At 54.9% G+C, this 19,249-nt stretch overlaps 1 protein-coding gene across 5 annotated transcripts in view; it reads left to right on the plus strand.

Moving 5' to 3' along the window:
* TXNRD2 (thioredoxin reductase 2) overlaps positions 1 to 19,249 on the plus strand; it is a 66,618-nt gene that overhangs the window by 31,217 nt on the left and 16,152 nt on the right. For 4 of the 5 annotated variants that reach the window (XM_009216803.2, XM_009216802.2, XM_017945136.2 and 1 more), the window contains exons 8-11: positions 689 to 759; positions 11,208 to 11,227; positions 12,111 to 12,202; positions 14,927 to 15,101. In XM_009216803.2, coding sequence (XP_009215067.1) covers positions 689 to 759; positions 11,208 to 11,227; positions 12,111 to 12,202; positions 14,927 to 15,101 — 358 coding nt within the window. Of the gene's footprint in view, positions 1 to 688; positions 760 to 11,207; positions 11,228 to 12,110; positions 12,203 to 14,926; positions 15,102 to 16,602; positions 16,612 to 17,706; positions 18,225 to 19,249 lie in introns of those variants that run through there. The other variant, XM_017945137.3, reaches the window with a different exon arrangement.

Consider the following 19,249-nt stretch of genomic DNA (forward strand, 5'->3'; position numbering starts at 1 on the left):
TCAGGTGACCTGTATGATTTCCGGGCTCAGAGCCCACCCGGGCCAGCCCTTGAGAGTGTGAAGTCTGTCCTGGCTGAGCCAGGTGCCCTCAGAGCTGCCCCTCAGGCCCTGCCCACCTCAGCCTGTGGCACTTACCCCCTGTGCCTCCTCTCCTCTGGCTGGCCCTGCAGGCCACCCCTGCCGCGCAGACACACCTAAGCTCTGCTGGCCCTGGTTTGCTGACCTGTTCTCTCCCCACTTCCCTTCTCTGAGTTTGGACCCCCCAGAACCCAGGTGTTGCTCCCTGGGGCTGCATTACCCGTCTGTTTGGTGTGTCTGTCCAGAACCCAGGCAGACTTGAGGGGGCCCAGCTGTCTGCCTGTATGGCCCCTGCAGTTGCTATACCCACCTCAGGCCCTGTATCCTGCTCTGAACCAGGGTCAAGGGGAGAGTCCTGGGGAACAGAGGGGAAAGGTACCCTGCGAGGGCAGCGGGCCCTGGAGCACAGCAGCTTAGATGCAGACAGGCCACCTGTAGCCCCAGAGAGGCCACAGCCTGCAGACAAGGACTGGCAGCAGGGAAGCCCTGTGCATGTATGTGTGCCCTGGGACAGCTCTGGTTGATTCTGCAAAGCTGGCATCCTCTTTAAGGAAGCCCCAGGACAGGCCAAATGGAGCTCTTGTCTCAGGGGTCATTTCTGTCTTGACAGATCGAAGGTGCCTTGGAATATGGAATCACAAGTGATGACATCTTCTGGCTGAAGGAATCCCCTGGAAAAACGTAAGGCCTGCCGCATGCATGGTGGGGTCCTCTTTTTGTTCACCAGAGTGAGCACTGGGCCCTGAGAGCCTGTGCTGGTCCTTGGCTCCTGGAACTTTCTTTCCGGTTTACCCAAAAGAAGGAAAAAAGGCCTGTTGTTTGTGGCCAGGCACGGTGGCTCATGCTTGTTAGCCTAGCACTTTGGGAGACTGAAGCAGGAGGATTGCTCGAGGCCAGGAGTTCGAGATCAGCATCAACCTGTGCAATGTAGTGAGACCTTGACTCTACAAAAATCTGTTTTTTTTTTTTTTTTTTTTTTTTTAAGACGGAGTCTCGCTTTGTCGCCCAGACTGGAGTGCAGTGGTGCAGTCTCGGCTCACTGCAACCCTTGCGTCCCAGGCTCAAGTGATTCTCCTGCCTCAGCCTCCAGAGTAGCTGAAATTACAGGCGCCCGCCACCACACCTAGCTAATTTTTGTATTTTTAGTAGAGATGGGGTTTCACCATGTTGGCCAGGCTGGTCTCGAACTCCTGACCTCAGGTGATCTGCCCACCTCAGCCTCCCAAAGTGCTGGGATTACAGGCATGAGCCACCACGCCCAACCTACAAAAATCTGAAAATATTAACCAAGCATAGTACTGTGCACCTGTAGTCCCAGCTACTTGGGAGGCTAGGTGGGAGGATTGCTTGAACCCAGGAGCTTCAGGCTGTAGTGAGCTGTGATTGCACCGCGCTCAGCCTGGGAGAGTGAGACCTTGTCTCAAAACAAAACAATATGCCTGTGACTTGTGCCCCTCTGCAGGGCTGTTGATGTACTCTGTCCTGTGGCTGCCTTGGAGGTAATAACAGGAATGCCGTATAAAGGGTGTCAGCTGTTTGTTATCTAGGTCAGTGGTTGTCAAATGGGGTTCCCAGGAGCCCTGGGGTTCCAGTGGGTTCCATCAAGGACATCAGGGAGAACGTTAAGGAGGGGAGAGCCAGCAATCCCTATCCCAGCCCTCAACTAACACCTGCACTGTCTTCCGGTTTGTACATTGGGTTTCCCTGAAATCTAGCAAAGACTCCAAAGGCCTCAGAAACAACATCTTGGTTGTGGAAGGGAGGCTAGCAGTGTGAGAGCGGCTCTCACTCCCCATGGGAGCATGTGCAGAGTCACTAAGTGCATTCCGATGCCCACAGAGGGGGCCATCCCGAGGTCCCAGGTCCAGGCAGCTCCTGCCTGTGTGTGGGGTGTGGAGACTTCATGCTGGCAGGGACCAGAGAGGCCACCAGAGGGCGGCAGAGGCTTGGTCAATAGCAGTCTCGAGCCTTCCCCAGGAGAAAATACCAGTGGAAAAGGGTTTCCACCTCTGTGTGTGCCCGAATGTGCATGGTGTGCGTGCCCGAATGTGCATGGTGTGCGTGCAGATGTGTGTGGTGTGTGTGTGTGAGTGGTGTGTCATGTGCTCTGCTTGTCATTGTTTCACACTTAGCAGGGCATCTTTGTGTGGGGTCAGGACTGGATTCCCTTGAATGGATGTAGTGTAATTCCTTTGACCTTTCTCGTGTTAATGAGCATCTCAGTAGTTTCTCTTCTTCATCATTATCAATGCTGCAGTGAAAACCTTCAAGGTGCATCTGTTTACCATCAGAAGTGCTTCTGACACATTTTCCCTATCATTCATTGTGATAAAACAGACATAGTATAAAATTTACCACTTTAACTTTTTTTTTTTTTTTTTTTTGAAACAGAGTATCACTTTGTCACCCAGACTGGAGTGCAGTGGTGCAATCTCGGCTCACTGCAACCTCCGCCTCCCGGGTTCAAGCGATTCTCCTGTCTCAGCCCTCTGAGTAGCAGGGTCTACAGGCGTCTGCCACCACGCCTGGCTAATTTTTTTGTATTTTTAGTAGAGACAGGGTTTCACCTTGTTGGCCAGGCTGGTCTCAAACTCCTGATCTCAGGTGATCCACCTGCCTTGGCCTTCCAAAGTGCTGGGATTACAGGCGTGAGCCACCACGCCCGCCCCACTGTAACCATGTTTAAGTATACAGTTCAATGGTATTCAATATGTTAATAATGTCGTGAAACCATCACCACTATCCATATCTGGAACTCTTTTCATCCATGTTGTATCTGAATTTCCTTCTTTTTAGGGCTGAGTAATATTCCATTGCACAGACATACCACCTTCTGTCTATCCATTCATCTGTCAGTGGACACCCAAGTTGCCTCTGCTTCTTGGCTGTTGTGAATAGTGCTGTGAGTAGTGAACACAGACGTGCAGATACCTCTTGGAGACCTTTCAGTTCTTTTGGGTGCAAACCCAGAAGTGGGATTGCTGGATCAACCTCCATCCTGTTTCCCACAGCGCCCACACCATCTTACATTCTCAGCAGCAGTACAGGAGGTCTCCGGGGTCCCCACATCCTCGCCAGTGCATGTTGTTTTCTGTTTTTCTTTCTTTCTTTAATTTTTATTTTTTCCTTTAAACTCTGTTGGACTTGATGTGTTCTGTTTTTTTGACAGTGGCCATCCTAGTGGCTGTGAGGTGGTCTTATACACTTTACATCTTTCCTGGAAGTAGAAAAGCTCGGTACAAGGGGAGCTGCCCTTCAATCTTAACACTTTGTGCTGACAGGCTGGTTCCGTGTGTACATTTCCCACTTCCCGTCCTTGGTGACTCAGGTATCAGCTTTTTGATAAGACACAGAACAGAAAGGAGCCTCTCCTCCCATACCCCTGGCCTGGGCAGAGGTCACTGCTGCCCACGGAGCACCCACACTCTCCTGAGACTGTGCCAAGCTTGTGCTGGTTTCCATCGACTGCCTGCTGCCTTCCATTGGACCCCTGATCGTGTTTTGTCTTTGGACTTGGTGATATTATTTCCTGCAGAAGTTTTAAGTTTTTCTGTTGTCACACTGATCACTTTTTCCTGTTATGCCATAATTTCTGGGTTATCTGGTTTTTTTTTTTTTTATCTTTGAGACAGGATCTTGCTCGGTTGCCCAGGCTGGAGTGCAGTGGTGAAATCATGGCTCGCTGCAGCCTCGAACTCCTGGATTCAAGCAATTCTCCTGCCTCAGCCTCCTAAGTAGCTGGGATTGCAGGTGCCCGCCACCACGCCCAGCTAATGATTATTTTTTTTAGAGCAAGGACTCGCTATGTGGCCCAGGCTAGTCTTGAACTCCTGGGCTCAAGTGATCACCCTGGCCTCTCAAAGTGCTGGGATTACAGGCGTGAGCTACCGCGCCCAGACTGTTGTTTGATCTTTGACTATCTGCCGGGTTACACATGATCTGACTCTGTTTGCATTTGCTGTGATCGGTGGTCTTTTCACATATTTACGTGAAAAGCCTCGTTTCACAGCCTCATAATCGCCAGCATGGTCCTTGCCCACTTTCCCGTCTGGCTTTTCTCTTCTCTTATCTCTTCTTACCCTCCAGCTGGTTTGCGTATTAGGGATGTGATCCTCTGACGCTTGTGGTGCAGATTTTCTCAGCTTCTAGTGTCTTTTAACTTGTGTGATGTACAAATGGTTTAACTTTTTTTAAATGTAACTTAAATCTTTTACACTTAACGGCTTTTTGATTTATTGCATGTTCAGAAAGGCCTGCCCCATCCCCAAGATTTTTTTTTTTTTAAAGCCCTGTATTTTCCTTATGGGCGTCCACAAGTCGGATTTTCTTTTACTTCCTTGGGCTGGCTGCTCTTCTTCTGCAGTGTGGTTGAGATGGGCTGCCCGGGCCCCGGTGCCCATCTCGAGGCACTTTCTCACTCGGCGTCCTGAGTCCTGCCCGTGGCTCTGGTTGTCTTTCATGTTGGCTTCTCTGGGTGGAGTCTGGATGCCCCTCCAGCTGCTGCAGGATGCTTTGCCTGCTGGACCTGCAGGGAAATGGCCTTGGACGTCTGGCGGCCCCAAGATGTCTGCCAGGCCCCTCGATGTACTGGAGTCTTCAGGGCCGGTCACTGCAGCCCAGCACTTTGGCCACCCTGGTCACGCCTGGCCCCCTCAGAGGCTGCCCCTTGGGGCTGGGGAGGGGGCCCGGTACGCTGGGTGCCCTGGCCCTGCAGCCTCCCTAGCAAGGTGGCTGGGGCTTGGGGAGCGCTCCCCTGCAACCCTGTGCTGGGAGCAGCCAGCTCGGCCGGGAAGACGCGGCCTCAGATATTTTGTTCGGGAAAGAAACTGCAGTGTTTATTTTCTTCAGAAAAAAAACATTTAGAAGATTTTTTTTAAAGCTCTTTCGTTTAGAAGGAATCTAGGTATGTTATTGTTTAAGAAAAAAGTGTTTGCAATGTATCAGTCACCCGTTTCATTCTGAGCATGATTTATGTGAGGAAATGGTTTTTTTAAAAATTAAGCTGGAGATATATCCCTGTACGATGCTTCTGTGAAAATGCGGCTTTTGTCCGGCGCTGTTAATGCAAGTTGTAACAGTGTAATATGGGAGTCAGTGTTTACATGTTACATTCCTCTGCCGCAGTCAAAATAAGCCCGGAGGGTCTACAGTAGCATTTCTGTATTTTATCAGCTTGGGCTGGGGCTGAGGGGAGGCCTCCACTCACACTTGGAGGGGCTGTTTCTGCCAGATTTATTTGCCTTATAAATATTCCCCATGTTTATTTTAACTCGCCTTTAAAATGGAGCTGAAATTAATATGGACCCCAGGGCTGCTCCCCTGGCCCCTGAGTGGCTCCCGTAGTCGGGTGGGACATTTCTACCTGGTCCTGTCCAGGAGGCCAGGTGGGCAACTCAGGGTGCCCGGCATCCCAGTGCCCCTCCTGCATTGGGCACTGTGTCCCCTGGTTGGCTTCTCCACCAAGGAGGCACCCTGGCCCCCCGGCCCCAGGCCCTCGGTGGGCTCTGCAGCATGCACAAGGCCTCCTTCGTCCCTCTCCACTACAGGCACAGGCTGCTGCCGGGAACTCCTTTCAGCGCACGTCCACATGGGGCCCACTGCTGGGAGCTCCAGATCTGGCGAGTGGTGCCCACAGTGGGGCCTGGGACCCAGCCTGCAAGGTTGTACCATGCCACTTTTGCCCCAGAGAGGCCACCCAGGCATCACAGTGCACCTCGGGCCCCAAGTTGGGAGCCCCTTTCCTCCTTTGTTTGCATCTAGGTCTTGGGGAGCCCAGGGCTGGACAGATGGCAGAGGTAGGGGGATCGTGTCCAAACTCAGTCAAGGGGAGACAGAATTAAACAGCGCCCTTCACTAAACAGCCATATGCTGGCAAAATGGGGCCATACCTGTCGGGCAGAGTGGGCTGAGCACCGGGTTTGTAATCCAGGAGGGTGAGGAAGACGTGCAGAAAACTGAAAAAGCAATGTGAGCTTGTGGGTGGGTGAGCAGGATCCTTGAGTGCACTGGGGTGGGGCGGGGGACATTCTGGCTGCCCCACTCCCATAGCCATGCCCCAGCGCAAGGGGCTGTCCTCTCAGTCTTGGTGGGGACCCTGGGAAGGACTCCAGGTCGGTTCATGCTCTTTCTGTGCCATGCAGACGCCTGCCTTGTGCCTAGCCTGTTTGCCTTTTCTGCTAGTCTTGTGTTTCCTTCTCTGGAACTGCAAGACAGGTTGAAGAAGAGAGGAGGGTTCTGGGGAGGTACAGCGACCCCTGGGCAGGCAGTGGAGCCCCTCTGGGAACAGTGGCCACTGCAGGAAGGAAGGGGTGCGGAGGGGCACGTGACCCCAAATGACAAGGCTCAGAGGGGGCATGCAACCTTGCAAACCAAACCTTCTATTCCACAGAGCAAGCCCCTGGCAGGTGGAGGAATGTGGAAGGCAAGGACGGTGAGCCTACTCCGGGAGCTCCTTTACAGAAGCAGGCACTGGGGGTTGGGATCCAAGTGCAGCCAAGAGGAGCCCGAGGCCCAGAGGGGCCTGGCAACCGAGCGGGGCCAAGGAGCTGAGCTCCAACTCCAGTCCCATAGCCGTACAATCTTCCTGCCACTCCCTGACTTGGAGGGCTGCCTCCACTGGGAAGCCTCTGCACCCAGCAGGGACTTGGGCCCCGACAGTGTGCCTTGTCTCTGTCTCTTGCACACCCATGGCCCTGGGCTCGTCTTCTCTCTCAGTGCTAGGCTTTGGAGCTCAGGTGCCCTAACCACAATATAGGGATTGTGGTCACTCTGTTCTAGTCCTCCCTCTTGCTGTGTCTGTAGGTCTGCTTTCGGCGAAGCAGGGCTCTGAGCTGGCAACACTGGGATGGGGCAGAGGGCGTGAATGAGACGCAGCCTTCTCTCAGGTCCGATAACAGAGGTACTGCCTCCCGGAAACAACCAGGGGCTGCCTGTTCCTGCTTCTGACTCTGTAGCCCCTGCCCAGGTCCCCATGGGGGTTTACGGAGCATGGGGCCAGCCTCTCCTGCAGCTGCCAGGCTGGCTCAGGGGCTTCCCAGCCCACACACTGGCCCCCAGGGGAGGGGCTGCAGCCAGCCAGGCCTGTCCACCCTCTGAGGCTGCTGCACCAGCCTGCTGCTGTCTGTCCTCGCACTCCTGGGGCTCTGAGAGCCGGAGTGTTTTTATAACTTGGGCTGGTTTAAGGCTGCCTGTCAGTGTGTCATGGAAAGAGCTTTCATTTGACCCTTAGGAAGTCCGGAAGCCAGCCAGGTACTGCGATCATTTTTCTCTCTTCCTAAGCTCAAGAGGGAAGAAGATCAATTTTATCTTGGGAAGAACCACAGCCATTTGGGAGAAAATTTAATTTAAGTGGCACATTCCGCTGGTGTGACGGGATGTCCTTGTGTTCAGCAATAGGGAGACCAGCTGTCCTCCTGGGGCCTGTTACCAGACTGCAAAGCCCCTGCCACTCTCGGTGTGCATCCCTGTGGCTAAGACATGACAAGGTAGGGCTTTCGGTGGCATTTGTTACAAGGCCAGCACACAGAGGCTCCGGCCCAGCATCTGCCCCTGAGGGGTTGGGTGGGGCTGGCGGGGTCCCAGGCAAGCCAGGGAAGGAGGACTTCGTACTACCCCCAGCCCTGTGCTGCCTCCCTGGGGCGTCCGCAGCTTGGCGGCCCATCTGGTATTTCCTGGGCTGGCAGGACCTCCAAGGGGCCAGGTGCCTCCCATGAGACTCTCACTTTGTGTGAGTATTCCCTCTGGAGAGCAGGCCTTCAAGCTCAAGAGGCAGATGGATTGCTCTTTAAGCCTGGGCTTCGTGGGCCTGAATTAATGCTTTTGTTTCTGCTTCCTCCCCCACTCCAGTTCTGAACAAGAAAGCCTGCCCTGTGATTAGGCTAATCCTGCAGTAGTTATTATGCCTCTTTGGAAAATGTTTGCACACCAAAAAGCACAGAGAGTGGAGCTGCTGGGATCACGTGGAAAATGGATTTTTTGTTTGTTTTGTTTTGTTTGTTTTAGAGACAGGGTCTCACTCTGTTTCCCAGTCTGGAGTGCACCTTACTGCAGCCTCAAACTCCTAGGCTCACGCAATCCTCCTTCCTCAGCCTCCCGAGTAGCCAGGACTACAGGTGCATACAACCATGCCCTAGTGATTTTTTTAGTTTGTATAGATGCGGACAAGCTATATTGCCCAGGCTGGTCTTGAACTCCTGGGGTCAAGCAGTCTGTCCACCTTGGCCTCCAGAGTGCTGGGATTGCACACATGACCCACCACACCCAACCTCTGGGTCTTTTAATGTAGTGGTAAGTTGAGTGGTTCCAGCCCCCTACCCGCAGGTCCTGTGAGCTGGTCCCCTGACTTCTGTGGCCAGCACCTCTGACCTCCTGTGGCCAGCCATGGCGTGAGTTGGTCACTGCACCATGTTCCTGTCTGTCCCCACCCCTGCTGGGCCATGAGTGGCCTGAAGAAGGTGTCTGCAGGTCCCTGTCTTTGGGTACTCTCTATCCCTGTGATCTGGAGGCTTTGGTGCCTGTCTCATTTTGCTCGGGCATTTTCTTACTTTAGCTGGTCTGAACGGAGTTCTCTGTTTGAGTTCTCATATCCTGCATTCTTCAAAGGGTAAACATTCACATAATTTGATCAATGTGGGGAGGGATACAGTGAAAACCAGTGCTGTCAATAATCCTTGCTCATGACAAGAAGAGGAGGCCCAAAATGACCCTCCACGCGAGTGAGACGTGAGCTTCTGTTGAGAGATTTCAGCTGAACATGTAGGGTCGAGGATGCCCACTCGGGAATGTGCCCACTGTGCCCACCTCCTCCTAGCTGTGCCCTTAGTTGCTAATTCAGAGCTGGCAGCTGAGGGATGGGGGCACCTGTGACTTTGAAGGTGGCCCTTGAGGCAGGAGCTTCTCCTGTGCCCTGTGGGTGCCAGGACAGGAGGCCTGGGCATTGGGGGGGCTCCAAGGGAGGGTCTAGAGAGTCACCTGCCCCCACCCCAATCCAGTCCTGGTGGGTCAGCATCGTGTAGGAGGTGGGGATGTACACGTCGGTGGCAGAGACAGCAAACATTTGTGGCGAAATCAGGAGGGTGTGTTGCTGTATCCCTAGCAATGAGATAGGAGGCCCGGAGAACAGCTTGGCCCCTGTCCTACGGCTGCAGGGCCCATTGCTGGAAAAGGTTGGCCTTCAGGGCCAGGAAGGCCCTGATGCGCAGGACCCACCTGCCCACAGAGGCGATGCATTGGCCTCACTCCCCTGGTGCCTGCACAGCCCAGCAGGAAGCGTCTAGCCCGTGCACAGCCACCTCTGGGAGCAGGGGGCAAGGGGCACTGCACGATGGGCTCTCGCCCAGTTACACCCTTGCATTTGGGGCACTATATGCAAAGCAGCAGAGTTCTGTTTATATTTGCAGTAACTCATAAATTCATATATTTTTTCTTTCTTTTTTTCTGAGACGGAGTCTCGCTCTGTCGCCCAGGCTGAAGTGCAGTGGTGCAATCTCGGCTCACTGCAAGCTCCGCCTCCCGGGTTCACGCCATTCTCCTGCCGCAGCCTCCTGAGTAGCTGGGACGACAGGCGCCCGCCACCACGCCCGGCTAATTTTTTGTATTTTTAGTGGAGACAGGGTTTCACTGTGTTAGCCAGGATGGTCTCGATCTCCTGACCTTGTGATCTGCCCGCCTTGGCCTCCCAAAGTGCTAGGATTACAGGTGTGAGCCACCGCGCCTGGCCATAACTTCATATCTCAAACAAAAGTTTGTACCTTTCACTGTGTATAGCAAGTCCAAAAAGAGTTTGGTTTTGTCATTTTGGAAGTGCACCTCCGTGTCGAGATGTGTATGTGGTGCCTACGTGTGTGTGCACGTGTGGAAGTGCGTGCATACCATGGTGCCTGTTTCCCAAGTGTTGGTGGCCCTGAGTGGGGCGGGGAATGCATCTCTGCAGTCCTGCTTGGCTGGGGGTCCCAGGGTCCCCCTTCACTGTCCTCACATGCCAAGTGTGGCGTGTAACCACCTTGTGCTCAGCCGGCCATCAGAGCTCTGTCTGCTCACCCTAATCCTGACAGTGGCGCGGTTCTGTCCCCAGCCACTGTGAGGAAGCTGCATGCCAGATGCTTCCTGCAGGGCACCTGCAGAACGATTCCAAGGGATACACTGCGTTTTGAAATGGGATTATATCATTAGTACCTGCTGGGATTAGCACTGACATTGGGCTTATCCATCCTTACATCACCTCCTCTTGTTCAAAGACTGAAGGGTAATGTGGGAGCCCACCCGCGTGCAGCTGCCCCGCTGGGAGTTCTTGTTCCGTGTTAGGTTCTGTGCCCTTGTGCATGTGTGTGCATGCATGTGTCTACATGAGTGTGTGCATAGGTGTATGTGAATGAATGTGTGTACCCATGTGTGTGTGTGTGTGTGTACATTTGTGTGTGCCCATGTAAGAGTATGTGCCTGCACATGTGTGCATGCAGGTGTGTGGCACGTGTGCACATACAAGTGTGTGTGAGTACGTGTGTATGCAAAACACATGTGGAGTGTGGAGTTGAACAATAGGGTGTTTTCACTACAAGAGCAAATATTTCCAATGACTGCTGGTCGCAGTGTCCTGTGCTGCCTCCCCTGTCCCTGGGGTCCTTCAGTCCCCTCTCTGGGGAGCTGGCCCTCCTGGCCCTGCGCCTAGCTGTGATAGGGCTGGATGTGCCTCTGACGTGGCCTTCCATGGTCTTGAGAGTGTTCTGCTCAGACGATGTCTTCCCTTGCGGTCTGGTGGCCTCCCCGTCCTGCCCAGCATCTCCGGGCTTCCACCCTAGCCCAAGAGGCCCCGGGGGAAAGAAGGAAAGCCGTGCGCTGCTCTGGTGGAAGTTTCTCCATGCCTCCAGGTGCCTTCCAGGGGACAGGTACCACTTGTCACTGACACACATGCCCTTCACCACCAGGTGATTTGCTGATTCACAACATGCTTGACAGTGTGGACTTGGAAAGTGGGCTTTGCACCCTGCGCAAGCTGTTTGAACAGTAGCCTTGGAGCTCACGAGCTGACCGAGGGCCTGGACGAAGGCTGCAGGGTTCTTCTCTGACCGCACTTGGTCAATAAGGGCCTCAGCTTTACACGTGCTCTCTCTCTGTATCTGTTTCTGTAACAGGTTGGTGGTCGGGGCCAGCTGTATCCTTTGCTAGCATGCAGGTGGCCGTCCTGGGAACTGGACACTCCTTCCCCTGAGTCCCTCCTTGCCGCCCGCCCTTCCGGCAGGCTCTTTGCTGCCTCAGATCAAGCACTTCCTGGGCCTCTCGGCATGGAGGACCTGTGCCTGGGGACAGTTTGAGGCTGACCTCTGGCCAGGGATTGCTGGAGGCTCTTCCTGAGCTGGGCACTGAGACAGCTGGGACAGCTGGACATGGCTATGAGGCCTGTACCCATTCCTTCAGAAGGGACAGTTAGACAGGGAAGGTCAGGAGAGGAGCTGCAGGAGGGCCTGGGGTCAAGGGGACATCTGAGGGAAATGAAAGCCCCTGGCCAGGCACGGCGGCTCACACCTATAGTCTCAGCTACTTGGGCAGCTGAGGCAGGGGAACTGCTTGAACCTGGGAGGCGGAGGTTGCAGTGAGCCGAGATCATGCCACTGCACTCCAGCCTAGGCAACAGAAAAAAAAAAAAAAAAAAGAAAAGCCCCAAGCCGCTGGCTAAGAGCACAGGTGGAAGAAAGCAGCCACCTGGCATCTCCCATGGCTGAGGTCCTCCCTGAACTGGCCACTTCTCTCCATCCCAACTGGGATCCACCAGGATGCAGGCCTTGCCCCGGAGCTGGGACCGACAGGCCATGGGAGCAGAGGCCAGAGGCCAGCCTAGTCCATGGGTGCTGCTTGAGGGCTCCTTGCTAACCCTAGCCTGTGCACTTGAGATGTGGAGGTGGGGGTCTTGAGTTGGGAGCCTCCTGCGGGGCCAGCCATGGATGGGTGGGGCGTGGGCTGTGGCACAGGGGCCCGGGGTGTTGTCCCATTGCTTCCAAAGTTAGGATCTCCAGTGCTCCTTAGCCGGCACCTGACAGACGTGGCCCTGGAGTGTGCTGGCTTCCTCACCGGGATCGGGCTGGACACCACCGTCATGATACGCAGCATCCCCCTCCGCGGCTTCGACCAGGTAGTGCCGGAGGCCCCAGCTCCCACCCCTGTGGCTCTGTGGCCCTTCCTCCCACAGCCCCTCCCAGGCAGGTGCAGTGCAGTCATGGGCCATGAGTGATGCCTGAATCTTTAGAGATAACCCTTGAATGGGATGAGGAGGTTGTCCAGGAAATACGCAAACACACAGCCAGAGCAAGGGAGGAGGGTGGCAGTGGGGCACACGGCTGCACAGAGGCCTCCAGCCGACCGCAGGCACAGTGAAGGGAGGCTCTGCCCAGCCTTGTGCCGGCAGATAGGGTCACCCTCCGGGTCGTCCCATTAGTAAGAGGCTGGTGTGTGCTGCAGAAGTGTTAGCCCCACCTCAGAGACTCCTGACTCCCTGCTCTCCCCTTGCCTGTCCCCTCTGAGGGAGTGAGGGTGAAATAGCTGTAATGTGTGAGCTGGGCTGAGGGACACAGGGCAGCGCTGGCCCTGAGACAGCCTGTGGGGTCTTGGCGTCTGGACAGGTGCGCTGTGTACAGTGGCCTTCATCTGTGTCTGGGGTGCACACACTCATGTGGCCAGCAGGATGAGCTCCTAGAGTGGAGCAATAGAGATTTTCTTTTTTTAGCTAAAAACTCTTCAAGGGAAAGTCTCCTGTTAAAATAGAAGTCTGGAGTTGTCATTGTGGAGACATCCAACACTACATGACTGCCACGAAGCAGGCCCCATGCAGGGTGAGCTGTGCAGATCTGCGGGCCCTGCTATGGGTCCTCGGCCAACCCTCAGCTCACAGAGCCTGAGGAGGGCACCTGAGGTGGGAGGAGCCAGGCCTGTCATCTCCAGACTCCCAGTGCCACCCCCAGGCCGACTCAGAGACATGTCCCTCCACTTGTGTGGCCATGTGTTACTCCATCCTAAAGCTGTGGCACACTTCCATCATGTCCCTCAGTGCAAACCCACGGAGCCCTGTGGTTGGGACACAGTGTCTAGGAAGGCCTCGGAGCCTTGAGATGCGGGGAGGGTGAGCTGGCAGTGGACAGAGGAGGAAAGGGGCCTGCAGAATGGGGGCCGTGCCCAGGCAAGGAGGATGCACAGTCTAGGCAGCCAGGCTGAGGGGCGATGGACCCTGTGTCCTAGACAGGCCCCATGGTTCCCCTCAGAGCCTGGGCTGGCCGTGCCCACCAGGCCTCTGGAGGGTGCAGAGGGTGCACAGCCTGTGTGGCAGCCCCTCTGTAGCACAGCCCGCCCTGCCCCGTGGGCCGGACTCCTACACACGCCATCTAGAGCCAGCTGGCGCACCCGCACAGGTGTCAGAGGATGTTAGCAGTGACTGTTTATCTCCTCTTGAAACCAGAAGCCGTGGCCAACTTCACTGCTGGTCCATGCAAGGGCCCATTGTCCTGAGAACAGGGCCCCCATCTGTAGCTGGACTGGGGGCGCACAGGCCTCCTGAGCTGGGAGGGAGAAGCAGGACTCTCTGTGTCCCCGATCTGGACCTGAGCCTGCTGTGCCTACATTTCTAGGTGGGAACAGAGTCTTCTGCCTACCCTCCTGGCTCCTGGATGGCAGAGGGGCAGGTTGGCCACATGTGGAGGCGGGGGCTGGGAGCAGGGGCCATCTGGTTGGACCAGGGCACATCTCCTGGGAGAAGGGATGCTTCTCTGCCATTGATTTTAGTGAAGACTAAGTTTTTTGTTTTTGTTTTTTTACGAAATGTGTAGATAGGCCAGGCGCGGTGGCTCTTGCCTGTAATCCCAGCACTTTGGGAGGCCGAGGCGGGCAGATCACAAGGTCAAGAGATTGAGACCATCCTGTCTAACACAGTGAAACCCCATCTCTACTAAAAAAAAAAAATCTCAGGTGTGGTGGGGGCACCTGCAGTCCCAGCTACTCAGGAGGCAGGACGAGATGATCCCCAGGAGGTGCAGAGCTAGTGAGTGAGCCGAGATCAGAACATTGCACTCCGCCTGGTGACAGAGTGAGATCTCCTGGTTCAAAAAAAAAGAAATGTGTAGGTGTACCCAGGGATTTGTTTGTTCATTTTCCTTTTTTTGAGACAGAGTCTCACTCTGTCACCCAGACTGAGTGCAGTGGCAGTTCCCTGCTCACTGCAGCTCCTCCTGGGTTCATGCCATTCTCCTCTAACTCAGCCTCCCAGTTAGGGTAGACTACAGGTGCCCACCACCACTCCCAGCTAATTTTTTGTGTTTTTTAGTAGAGACAGAGTTTCACTGTGTTGGCCAGGATGGTCTCATCTCCTGACCTTGTGATCCACCTGCCTCAGCCTCCCAAAGTGCTGGGATTATAGGCGTGAGCCACCGCGCCCGGCCTTGTTTATTTTTTCTTTTAGAGATAGGGTCTCACTCTGTCTCCCAGGCTGGGGTGCAGTGGTGTGATCACAGTTCACTGCAGCCTCAAACTCCTGAGCTTGAGGGATTCTCCCACCTCAGCCTCCCAAAGGGTTGGGATTACAGGTGTGGCTGTATCTGGCTGATGAAGACTTAGTTAATTAGCATCTAGAGAGGAGCCCACAGACTGAGTGAGTCCTGACCATAGGGCCCAGGGTTGAGGACTTGGAGCCTGGACAGGGGCCAGACACTCCACAGAGAACAAGAGGACGTAGAGCAGGGGCTGGGTGTCCACCCCGTCTTCCACACAGACCCCTCTCAGCCCCTCACTGAGGCCTTTGAGAGCAGGGCAGGCCAGGGCCTCTCTCCCACGGCCACCTGGTCTTCATGGCCTGTCTTCTTGTGTTTTGCAGCAAATGTCCTCCATGGTCATAGAGCACATGGCATCTCATGGCACCCGGTTCCTGAGGGGCTGTGCCCCCTCCCGAGTCAGGAGGCTCCCTGATGGCCACCTGCAGGTCACCTGGGAGGACTGCACCACTGGCAAGGAGGACACAGGCACCTTCGACACCGTCCTGTGGGCCATAGGTAAGGGTGCATCGAGCCACACACTCTGTCTCCGGTCTCCCCAAGGTGCATGGAGAATCTTTGCCCCACTTCCTGTCACCTCCCAGGGCTCCCCCAGCCTGCTGGCTGCCAGGCGGGTTGGCCGCTCCCCAGTACACCTCGAGAGCAACAGTGAAGGCCTGTGGGGCGGCACCCACACTAGGCTATGCCCATCTTGCCATCCCCAGCACCTCGCATCTCTGCATGTCTCCCCACCACTGTGGGACATGCTAGAAAAACCAGAGAAGATACCAAGATGGCATCAGCCAGGTGTCCTCATCAAGGAGCGGCTAGGGCCGGGCGCGGTGGCTCATGCCTGTAATCCCAGCACTTTGGGAGGCCGAGGTGGGCGGATCACAAGGTCAGGAGATCGAGACCATCCTGGCTAACACGGTGAAACCCTGTCTCTACTTAAAAATACAAAAAATTAGCCGGGCGTGGTGGCGGGCGCCTGTAGTCCCAGCTACTTGGGAGGCTGAGGCAGGAGAATGGTGTGAACCCGGGAGGCGGGGCTTGCAGTGAGCCGAGATTGTGCCACTGCACTCCAGCCTGGGAGACAGAGTGAGACTTCGTCTCAAAAGAAAAAAAAGGAGCGAGTAGGCAGTCGTCCTCACCTTCCCTGGCCCTTGATCGATTGCTTATTAAGGTTTCAGCACATAAATCCTACATGTCACCTTCCAGGTTTAAGTCTTGATTTGTTTTGTTTTGTTTTGTTATGTTTTTGAGATGGAGTCTCACTCTGTCGCCCAGGCTGGAGTGCAGTGGCAACCTCCACCTCCCGGATTCAAGCGATTCTCCTGCCTCAGCCTCCTGAGTAGCTGGGGCTACAGGCACCACCATGCCCGGCTAATTTTTGTATTTTTAGTAGAGACGGGGTTTCACCATGTAGGCCAGGATGGTCTCGGTCTCCTGAGCTCGTGATCCACCCGCCTCGGCCTCCCAAAGTGCTGAGATTACAGGTGTGAGCCACCGCACCTGGCCAGTGTGTAGTTTTTCTTTAGCATATTAAATATTTTGCTGCTTCAGGCTTTCCAGCTAGGTTTTTTTCTTTTTTGTGTGTGAAACAGGGTCTGTCTCTATTGCCTAGGAGGAGTGCAGTGGTGTGATCATAGCTCACTGCAGCCTGCACCTCCCAGGCTCAATCAATCTTCCCATCTCAGCCTTCTAAGTGCTGGGATTACAGGTTTGAGCTACTATGCCCAGCCAAGCTAGTTTGTTGTTTTTAACATAAAAATGATATAGATTTGAAAGTTTTAAAACTTGTGGTGACATACACATAACATCAAATTCATCATCTTAAGCATTTTAAAGTATATAGTTCAGTGGTGCTAAGTACATTCATATCGTACAACCAGCATGACCATCCATCTCCGGAACTTTTCCATTATCTCCAAACTGAGCTCTGTCCCCCTTAAACACTCACTCCCTGCGGCCCCTGGCACTCACCCTTCGCTGTCTGTCTCCGTGGATCTGACTCCTCAAGGGATTTCATGTAAGTAGAATCAGGCAGTGTTTGTCCTTTTGTGACTGGCTCATTTCTCTTAGCAAAGTGTTTTCCAGGGCGAGTCCATGTTGTAGCATCTGTTAGAGTTAGCATTTGTGTAGCGCGTGCCAGCATTTCTTTCCTGTAAGGCTGAGTTGTGTGTGTGTCCATCATCTGTCAGTGGATACCTAGGCTGCTTCTGTCTTTTGGCTGTTGTGGATCATGCTGCTGTGAACATGGGTGTGCACAAGGTGCCTGTTTTCAGCACATAAAAATGATGCAGGCATTTTAAAGTTCTGCCCAGCCTTCTCGTGGCTTTCAGTATTTCCCAGTGGGTCCCTTTGGGCCTGGCAAGTCATCACATGCCCGGAGTGGCATCTTGCAGGCCTTTCCAGAAGTCACATTTCGAAGGCTTCCAAAGACATCACCCTTCCAGTGCTGGGCAGAGGCCTGGGCATTTCCCGGCCAGGTGTGGGCTGGCTGCCACTTGCTGGGCACAGTCTGGTCTCACCGTCTTGCTCTCTGTCAGGTGTGGGTCCGGTTTTGCATGGGGCAGAGGCCGAGCAGGTGTAGGGAGTATGGACACAGCCAGGGGATACCTGTGCCCAGACCTGGGCCGGGGCTGTCCGAGGGGACTGGTGAGGGGCAGCTGGAGCCAACAGGGATCACCCAGACACTGCCCTGTCCCAGGCCTGCTACAAAGCTGGGCGTGGAGGCCGTTGCAGATGGGCCACCCCAAGGAGGGCTGCGGGTCCTCATCAGGGTGGGTGGCGGCACACACAGCGTGCCTGCTCAGACGTCCTATCCACCTCGGTGCCTGGCCATCTAGTTTAGGCTCCTAGTTTTCCCAGTTGCCCTGTCAACTTGCATGTTGAAGGCGGAAGCAACCTACTCAGTGTTGTTAGTTCTCCGAGGCCTTTCCGTGCTGAGCCTGGTATGTTGTCCCCTGCGAGAGCCCAACGTCAGAGCTAGGGTCCCTCTCAGATTCCCGGCTCCACCTCCATCAGCTCACCGGGCTCACGTGGGGCTGGCCAGGTGTCAGTGTCTCCTGGGGGAGGGCTCCCGCAGGCACAAGCTGTGTCACAGGGTGATGCACTTCTGCAGCAGTCACTCGGAATGGGAAACGAGCAAGGAAACCAGCCTGAAGCAGCTGAGCCTTCACTTTTGTGCAGTGGGCACAGCCAGAGGTGACAGCTGGGGAGGACCTGAGACGCCCAAGTGCATGCAGGGCTCTCGGCCCAGAGGTGATCAGTCAGCAAGAGCAATGCTCTCAGTCACATTGTAAAAGCAGATTTTAAGTAAATTTGTTATGATAAACACTTTGAAGGATTAGGTAACATTTTGGACTCTGAAGTGTACTGATGGTTCTCATCATAAACTCCACTTTATTTTTCTTTCAAAATTTGTCCTCCTACTATCATTCCCAAATAAACTCCACTCTAAAGGGGAGGTGGCGAGTTTCTCCCTCCCCCTGCGCCCTAGCCCTCCTCCTCTGTCTGCTGACATCTCCGTTCACCCATGGCATAAGGGAGCTCTTGCCGTTGAGCTGAGGGGCAGCCCTCGACTGAGCCCACAGGGATGTAGCAGACCAATGGGCCAAGGGCTGTGTCCCTGGAAAGCCCGGGCGTCAGCCTGGCAGGCAACAAGCAAGTCCCCTCCCTACTCAGCAGAGCTGCCATGGCCTGCACGCCCATCCTCCCTTGCTAGGAGTCTGTTTTATTTTTTTGTATTTGCAAAATGAGCATCCCCCAGACAGTCTGCCTGGCGTGATTGATGCTGGGGGTGGAAGCTTTTCGCAGTCCTTGGCCTCTGACCCTGCTTCCCGAGGGCGGCGCGGCTTCTGCACGCCTGCTGGGGGCCGCTCGGGCATGTGCTGACTTTGCTGCTGCTCAGAGCCAGGTTTTGTAAACATTCAGGAGCCACTTCCCAGGTCAGCAACTGCAAGCGTTTTCTGCCGGTTTGTACGATAAGCCTTTAACCAAGCTTTATTTCTACTTGCAATAAAGGATGATCCACTCTAGGAGGTTAAAATAAAGCGCCCTAGGGGCGGCACAGCTGGCAGTGCCAACATCTCCGACTCCGCTTCCTGTCCCGGGTGTGCACTACGTCCGCACAAGCTGGGCTCTGACAGGAAGCGGGGATGCCCCCATGCCCAGCGCACACACACACACAAGGAGCCCAGGTGCGGCACAGAGCTCCCGTGAGGGGCTGAGTGCTGGCCCTGCCCATTGCCTGTGTGCCTGGCGCCTGACCGCAGCTGGCGAGGACCATGGACATTGGCATCACGAAGTGGGCCCTGCAGTCTGGAAGCCGAGGAGGACCCGAGCCCCTTCCTCCATGCAGCCTTGATCTCCACGTGGTGGATTAAACATATTAGCAGTTAAAGCAGTTAATTGCTGTGCAGGGGGCCCCGCTCATTGTTTGTCTCTGAATCACCCGCCCACACCAGGTGTCTCAGATAATAGACTGGGAACTTCAGGGAGGAGGATTTCCTGTCTGCAGATGTGCCGATTACAGCGCTGAGTGAAGACAGTCAGCCAGCACCGCTGCGGGCTCGAATTCGCCCACTGAGTTAACCAGTTGTGGCCTGAATCCCTGGCTGTCTAGGGGAGCAGGGTGGGGCTGGGGCGTCCTGAGCAAATGCCTC

The sequence above is a fragment of the Papio anubis genome, chromosome 16, assembly GCF_008728515.1.
Source record: "Papio anubis isolate 15944 chromosome 16, Panubis1.0, whole genome shotgun sequence".
Classification (NCBI taxonomy): domain Eukaryota; kingdom Metazoa; phylum Chordata; class Mammalia; order Primates; family Cercopithecidae; genus Papio; species Papio anubis.